At 38.8% G+C, this 8,052-nt stretch overlaps 3 protein-coding genes across 3 annotated transcripts; all 3 read right to left on the bottom strand.

Moving 5' to 3' along the window:
- Nucleotides 1-1,618: 1,618 nt before the first annotated feature.
- On the bottom strand, nucleotides 1,619-2,341 carry LOC138874664 (uncharacterized). Its single transcript, XM_070153438.1, has 3 exons — nucleotides 2,111-2,341; nucleotides 1,867-1,975; nucleotides 1,619-1,752 (listed from the first exon to the last, which is right to left on the bottom strand). The coding sequence occupies exons 1-3, from the start codon at nucleotides 2,339-2,341 to the stop codon at nucleotides 1,619-1,621; spliced, it is 474 nt and encodes a 157-aa protein (XP_070009539.1).
- A 170-nt stretch (nucleotides 2,342-2,511) lies between these two features.
- Nucleotides 2,512-3,144, bottom strand: LOC138874663 (uncharacterized). Its single transcript, XM_070153437.1, has one exon. It carries the CDS (start codon nucleotides 3,142-3,144, stop codon nucleotides 2,512-2,514), a length of 633 nt encoding a protein of 210 aa, XP_070009538.1.
- A 1,650-nt stretch (nucleotides 3,145-4,794) lies between these two features.
- On the bottom strand, nucleotides 4,795-5,478 carry LOC138874662 (uncharacterized). The gene has a single exon (XM_070153436.1). The coding sequence runs from the start codon at nucleotides 5,476-5,478 to the stop codon at nucleotides 4,795-4,797; it is 684 nt and encodes a 227-aa protein (XP_070009537.1).
- Between the last annotated feature and the right edge of the window lie 2,574 nt (nucleotides 5,479-8,052).

Below are 8,052 nucleotides of genomic sequence, written 5' to 3'. Positions count from 1 at the left end.
CGAGATTCTTGAAGATAAAACTGCCATTGAAGTGAGTTGGGCGTTTTTAAATTCTCGCCATGATACCCCTGTTGAAGTTAGCCAGGAGAATTTCAACTTGGAATCTGAGTTAGCCAAGATCAAAGAGACTATTGAGAAGACCCAGCAGAACCAAGATTTTTCTTCTCCCATGGCTGAAGCTTCTGGAAATGTTGAAGATGATACGGGTATCCCCACTTCTTCAAGTCAAGTTGAGCCTGCTGCTGCTGATGACCCTGCTTCAGTTCCTTCAACTTCTCAGTGAAAAGTTTATAATGTTTGACTTTGTTTTTTTTTCTTTTTGGTGGTATGTGGTTGTAACCCTTGGTCTTTTTTAAGGGTTTGTTGAAAATGTTAAGTCCCCAGACCTTTCATGGGGTGCTTTGTATAAACAACTTTTAAGACTAAGTTCATACTTAGTCTATATTTTATAATATTTAGAAGTTTCTATTGTTACTCGAACTTCTGTTTTGTTTATTCTTGCCTTTATTTTTAAGGACTTACCGAATAACTTGCATTTTTATTTTTCAAAAGTGCTTCTTTTTTTTTAACTTCATGAATACTTGAATTAATCATGAATTTTATAAAGTTCATGAATTTTAGAAGTTCATGAATTTTTTAACTTCATGAATACTTGAATACTTAATGAAGAAGACGTCTCAACTTCATAATGGTGTTAATGTACGATAAAAGAAATAGGAATACACATATTTTTTTGGAATAACTTCGACAAGTTTTTATTTGAACTTTGTCAAGTTTTAAATAACACTTTACATGTATTTAAATTACTTCTATAACTTTCTCGTAACTGTTTTCCTTATAACAGATTTCAAAAAAGAAAATGAACACGAGGTTTTTACTTATAACCCGTTTCAGTACATTGCTTTTACCCTAACTATGATAAGGTTTTTCTTTGGCCTTACCTCATGACTTTGCTCTCTACTTGACTCATTCAATGAGTAAACTTTTCATGCTTGAATTTTGATTACTTTCTAATCTTCTTTGTCTTCCTTATATGCATGTCTATGTATATTATATAGTCCCCTAAGTGTTTGAGCTTTGAAGTATGAAGTCTCGAGCACTTGATTGTTCCTCTCATTTGGTCCTTTCCCTGAAAAAGAAAAACACACGGGACTCAGAAGTGCGATTATAGATGAAGACTACTTAACCCGTTTGAATTTCTATCAGAATACTTGTAACCTTATATCGGAAATTTTAATTATTCCACGTGCCTTGCAGGCTGTGATTCATCATTTAGTACGGGCTAGCTTTTTGCCTATCATCTAAAATTGTTAGTAAAATTTTAACAATTCAAAAATAAAATTTTAAAATATGGATACCTGACCGTGGGTATTCCTTAGAAATAGTATCTCTTCAGGTGAACGACATTCCAATGTGAAGGTAGTATCTTGCCATCCATCGTTTCCAGTTCGTATGCTCCTTTCCCTGCGATACCATGAATCCTGTAGGGTCCTTTCCATGTTGGACTTAATTTTCCCGCATTGGTCGCCTTCGTAGATTGAAAAACGTTTTTGAGCACGAAGTCCCCAATCTTGAAGTATCTTAGGCGCGCTTTTCGATTGTAGTATCGTTCAATGGCCTACTTTGGTGCTGCCATTCTTATTAATGCAACTTCACTTTTTCCTTCAAGTAGATCAAGGTTTATGCGCATTTCTTTGTCATTGGATTCATCTGACGCTTGTGTAAACCTCGTGCTTGGCTCTCCTATCTCAACTGGAATTAAGGCTTCAGCTCCATACACCAATGAGAATGGTGTTTCCCCCGTACTTGTTTTTGCTATCGTGCGGTATGCCCATAAAACACCAGGTAGCAATTCTGGCCAATTACCTTTGGATTTCTCCAAACGCTTCTTTAAATTGTTGACAATGACTTTGTTTGTCGACTCAGCTTGTCCGTTACCCACCAGATGATAAGGTGTGGATGTAACCCTTTTGATCTGCCAACTTTGAAAAAACTCTGTGATTTGTGCGCCTATAAATTGCGGGCCATTATCACACATGATTTCCTTTGGCACACCGAATCGACATATGATATTTTTCCAAATGAAATCTCTGACTTCTTTTTCTCGTACCTGTTTAAATGCTCTGACTTCTACCCATTTAGTAAAGTAGTCAGTGAGAAGGAGCAAGAATTTTACCTGTCCTTTTGCTTGTGGTAGCAGACCCACGATATCCATCCCCCATTTCATAAAAGGCCATGGTGCAATGACCGGATGTAGCAACTCCGTAGGTCTATGCATGTTATTACCATTTCTTTGGCATTTATCACATTTAGCCACGAAATTTTCCACTTCTTCTTCCATTTTAGGCCAATAATAACCTGCCCTAATCATGGTTCTTACCAGTGATCTTCCTCCGGCGTGATTCCCACAATGCCCCTCGTGTATTTCTCTCATTACATATTCCGTCTGAGAAGGCCTGAGGCATCTTGCTAAGGGACCACCGAACATTTTTCGATAAAGATTGCCTTGCTTTAAACAATATCGAGCAGCCTTTTTTGAAGCGCGTGAGCTTTTTTCTTGTCTTCAAGAACGGTACCATACTGCAAAAAAACAATAATCTCGTTCCTCCAATCCCATGTTAAATTATTAAAATTTACCTCATTTTTGTCTGGATCGAGGGATGAATGAAACAAGTGAATTACGGAAGCATTTTCATTGCTTGCCACGTCTACCGCAGATGCAAGATTGGCTAGGGCATCTGCCTCGACATTTTCATCTCTTGGTATCTGCGTGACCTTCCAGGTTTGAAATTGCCTAATCAAATCCCGTACCTTCTCTAAATACTGTTGCATTCGTGCTTCCCTGGCAGTATAAGTCCCCAGCATTTGGTTAAATACAAGGTATGAATCGCTTTTGATTACAATCCGATTAATTCCGAGTTCTCGTTCCAGTTCTAAACCTGCAATCATAGCTTCATACTCTACCTCATTGTTAGTTATAGAATGACATTTAATAGCTTGTCGAATGGTTTCACCCGTAGGTGGTACCAAAACAATTCCTAAGCCTGCTCTCTTCACATTAGATGGACCATCAGTAAATAAGGTCCAAATTCCTGGATTAGATCCGTTGAACCCCTGTAATTCTTTTTCTGCTTCTAATTGCATTCCTTGGCTAAAATCGGCCACAAAATCTACTAATACCTAAGATTTTATCGCGTTTCTAGGCTTGTATGTGATGTCATATTCACTTAATTCTATAGCCCATTTAGCTAACCTACCTGACAACTCATGCTTGTGTAATATATTGTGTAATGGATAAGCAGTTACTACAACAATAGGGTGACATTGAAAATAAGGCCTTAGTTTTCTAGATGCCATGATTAGTGCAAGTGCAAGTTTTTCTAATTGAGGATACCGTGTCTCCGTATCTAATAATGATTTGCTGACATAATAAATTGGAGATTGTTTACCTTGGTCTTCAAAAACTAACCCATCACTTACCTCTACTTCGGAGATAGAAAGATAGATGAGCAATCTTTCCCCAACCTAGGGTTTTGCAAGCAACGGCGAATTTGATAGGTATGTCTTCAAATTTTTGAGTGCATGTTGGCATTCCTCAGTCCATTCGAACTGATCTTGCTTTTTAAGAGCTAAAAAAAATTTAAAGCACTTTTGTGATGATTTGAAAATAAATCTCCCCAAGGCTGCAATTCTTCCTGTCAATCTTTGCACTTCTTTTTTACTTGTAAGCATGTCAGGGATTTCTTCAATGGCTTTAATCTATGCGGGATTTACTTCAATACCACGGTTAGAAACAAGAAAACCCAAAAACGTACTTGATGCAACACCGAATGCACATTTCTTCGGATTTAATTTCATATTGAATTTTTGCAAGATCTGAAATGTATCAGACAAGTGTGATATATGATCCCCTGAATGTTGAGTGTTAACGAGCATATCGTCTATTTAGACCTCCATAGTTTTTCCCAAATGTTCTTGAAACATTTTGGTCACTAGTATTTGATATGTTTCACCAGCATTTTTGAGACCAAAAGGCATTACTTTATAACAGTAAGTCCTCCTGTCTGTTATAAATGAAGTTTTTTCTTCATCTATAGCATCCATTTTGATCTGGTTGTATCCTGAATACGCATCTAAAAAGCTTAACAACTCATGACCTGCAATAGCATCAATTAGTTGATCTATATGTGGTAATGGAAAGGAATCTTTAGGACAAGCTTTGTTAAGGTCTGTGTAATTTACACAAACTCGCCATTTACCATTCTTTTTCGGTACCACAACAGTATTGGCTAACCAATTAGGATACTTTACCTCGCGGATAGACCCAATTTTTAGTAATTTTTGGACCATATCTTGGATCACCTGATTTTTGAAAGTTCCTTGCTTTCTTTTATTTTGTTTGATAGGTGGATATGATGGATCTTCATTTAATTTGTGAGTCATTACCTCCGGTGGTATTTCTGTCATATCAGAATGAGACCAAGCAAAACAATCCACGTTAGTTTTCAAAAATTCAATCAACTTACCTTTCATGTTTTGGCATAGATTGGCCCCTACGTAGACTTTCCTTTCAGTCCATTGTGTAAATAACTCCATAGCCTCCAATTTTTCAATCGTTGTTTTGATATTTTCATTTTCCTCTAGTTCCTAAATGGAGTCAGGCCTTGAGTCCACATCTATTCGCCCTTGTTCAGTTGAGTCTTGTGTTGTGGTATCCTCAACTGGATTCTGTAACTGCTATTTTTCTTCGTTTCTCGTACTTGAATCTGCTACGGAGTTAATGCTCGTGGATGTCTATTGATCCCCACGAATTTGACATATTCCCCATGGTGATGGAAATTTAATAACTTGATGTAAGGTAGACGGAACAACATTCATCTCGTGGATCCATGGTCTCCCAAGAATCATATTGTAAGCTATCTCCATCTCTACCACGTGAAACTTTGTATCTTTGACAACACCTTCTGCGAATGTAGTAAGTATTACCTCCCCTTTCGTCACAACACTGGAATTGTCGAATCCAGACAAAGTATGCACCTTTGGTACTAATTTATCTTCAGCTTGCATCTCGTGTAGTACTCTTAGCAGAATAATGTTCATGGAACTACCTGGATCAATCAAAACTCGTTTCACATTAGTATCATGTACAAGTAGAGATATTACCAGGGCATCGTTATGTGGAGTTAATACGCCATCCACATCTGCATCATCAAATGTAATACTTTCTTCCTCTAAGACATGTCGAACCCACTTCCCATGGGTAATTGTGACCTTTGAAACTTTATTGGCTGTTGTGTACGTCACACCATTGATTTCTTCACCTGCGTTTATAACATTAACGGTCATTTTGGGAGAAGGTGGTTTAGGGGGCTCCTGCTTATTCTTCATGTATGATTGCTTACCTTTCTCACTGAATAATTCGGTGAGATACCCTTGCTTTAATAGATGATCAACTTCACCTTGCCGTTTTATGACCATGATCATTGTGAAATTCGCACCAGTGATTAAGATTGCGCCTGTTTGGATTCGATCTCATTTCTTTTGGCCACCGCACCTTATCAACCATGCTTCTTAAAATAGCTACAAGCTCGGAAGTGCTTACATTAAAATTATAACCGCCAAATCTTGCCTTCAAGTTTCTATCATCATCCCACAACTCTCACATGTTTCGATCATTCCCAAATCTTGATGATGATCCCAACTCTCTATTCCTCGATCTATGATCGTATCTTGAATTATCCTGTTTTGATCATGAATCTTTTCCCACTGAGCCCATATATGGTTTGTATCTACTTTAACCGGACCTTTTTTCGGTTTCCGCCCGTCTCGAACTCACCTTTTCCTCTTTTTGAGACCGTGAGATAGTATCTTCTTCTATTCTGAGCTTCGTGCATACCTGTTGTAAACGTCATTCCACGTTGTTGCTGGGAATTCACGAAGACTTACCTTGAGTCGCCTCGTGGCTTCTGAGCTTTTTTCATTCAAATTACTAGTGAAGGCTGATAACTAGGGATTTTGTTGCATTTTATACTCCTTGTTGCTTACGCTTTGATTATAAATTCATACAAAATAGTCCCAAAAGGCTCATAAGTTGTGCTTGATTGCAGGTTTGATCAATAAAGTGACAAGATGTTAAAGATCAGCTAAAAAAGAGTGAAACTTGTACAAGTACCAAAGACAAGACAAACTCAGGAAAAACCGGCCTAGTGCGGCCGCACTACACTTTGTGTGGTCCTCACTAGGGAGATTCAGAGAGCTGGTACTTCAGGCATTAAGGCAGTGCAGCCACAGAAGGTTTTGTGTGGTCCACACTGAAGGCAATGTGGCCGCACTACCATTCTGTGCGGTCCGCAGAGTCAAGGTTCAAAGAAGGTGAAGTTGGAGCTTTCAAGCCTGTGCGGTCCGCGATCCATTTTGTGCAGACCGCACTAGAAGCCTCTGCGGCCATAGTCCATTCTGTGCGGTCCGCGGAGCCTGAGTTCAGAGAGCCAAGTTTTCAAGTTCAAGAGCCTAGTGCGGCCGCACACCATTTTGTGCGGTCCGCACTAACCCCGCAGGGGCATTTTTGTCCAGTTTTTTCAGCTTAGTATAAATAGATCCTTTTTCCATTTTTAGGGTATCAGACATTTTAGAATAGTTGTTGCGCTCGTGGGAACGTATCTTGTGGCCATTTTGGGCATTTTTACTTACTTTTTATCATTGAATCTTTGTATTTATCTTATCAATTAATTAATATTTGTTCATCTTCATCTATTTCTCTGTTTTTCTCTTCAAGTATGAGTAGCTAGACCCATTAGCTAGGGTTGTGGCTCAACCCTAGTGTGGGTAATTGATGGGTGTTGCAATTTAGAGCAAGATTGACTATGGGTGTTTGCTATTTGGGCCAATTTCATGGTTAAATTACTGAATTAGTGGTTGCAAATACTAGTTTGTGCTAAGTTGACTTGGGCTCTTCTTGAGAAAGAGAGCCTAAGTCTCTGAAATTGATCCAACAAGGAATTAGGATGGACTCAAGAGAATTGATAGTCCCAATTAAAGGGTTAAACCTCGAGAGAGTAATACCCGACTTGAACCCTAGTTGCTTGAGCAAATATGCATACCCAATTGGTTTTGAGAAAGTCAATTGGGCAAAATCATTCTTTCTACCGAGAGGTGTGAGAGTGGGTAATATCGAGCAACGGTTATAACATATTCCCCAATCATGTCAATCGTGTGTTAGACGCTTACCCGTCAATTGACCACCTAGGTGAAAGTCACTACCCCAGTACCTTTTAGAATATTTGAACAACTTATAGCATTTTACTCTTAGCTTAATCTAGTTGCAATTATAATTTGTAGTTTGATAATAGTAGACTTATAAAATAAAAACCAAAAATGAATAGAAGTGCAATTTAGAACGATACGCAATCCTAGGCTAAATAGATACTCAATTCCAATTTTAGCTCTTTGTGGATATCGATCCCGACCCAAAATCAGGTAAAAGCTATTGCGACCCTCTTTCGCTACTTATTAGTGGTGCAGAGTAGGCTGCGATCACTTTTTGGCGCCATTGTCGAGGTGCTAACGATTTTGGCTATCTATTTAGTTAGTTTTGTGTATTGTTCTTCTTTCCTTCTTTGTTACTTACTTGTTGGTGTTACTACTCAGGTACTAATATGGCATTGAACAACGCTAATGACCCTCTTGGAAACGTGATTGCGGGGGAGGAGGTAGATGATGTTGAACAAAATGAGGTGCATCTTGTACCTCAAGGACAACGTAGAGGCTGCAATGCCAATGCTAATTCAAATGATAATATTCCAGACCCTCCTCCGCCACATCCAAGAGTGGCTCCCAAAGTACTTCCGAATCAGGGTTATGCAAGTGCTATTGTCCCACCCAGAATTCGAGCGGGCAACTTTAAGATAACCAATGTGATGTTGACCTTACTTGAGCAGCGTGGGTATTTCACGGGCACTGCGGATCAAAATGCCTACAAACATCTCAAGGGGTTCGTAAATACATGCCGGGGGAGCAAACAGACGAATGTGTCCGAGGATGCTCTTAGGTTGA

Source organism: Nicotiana sylvestris, chromosome 8, assembly GCF_000393655.2.
Source record: "Nicotiana sylvestris chromosome 8, ASM39365v2, whole genome shotgun sequence".
NCBI lineage: Eukaryota > Viridiplantae > Streptophyta > Magnoliopsida > Solanales > Solanaceae > Nicotiana > Nicotiana sylvestris.
This window is presented reverse-complemented; position numbering and strand designations above follow the sequence as displayed.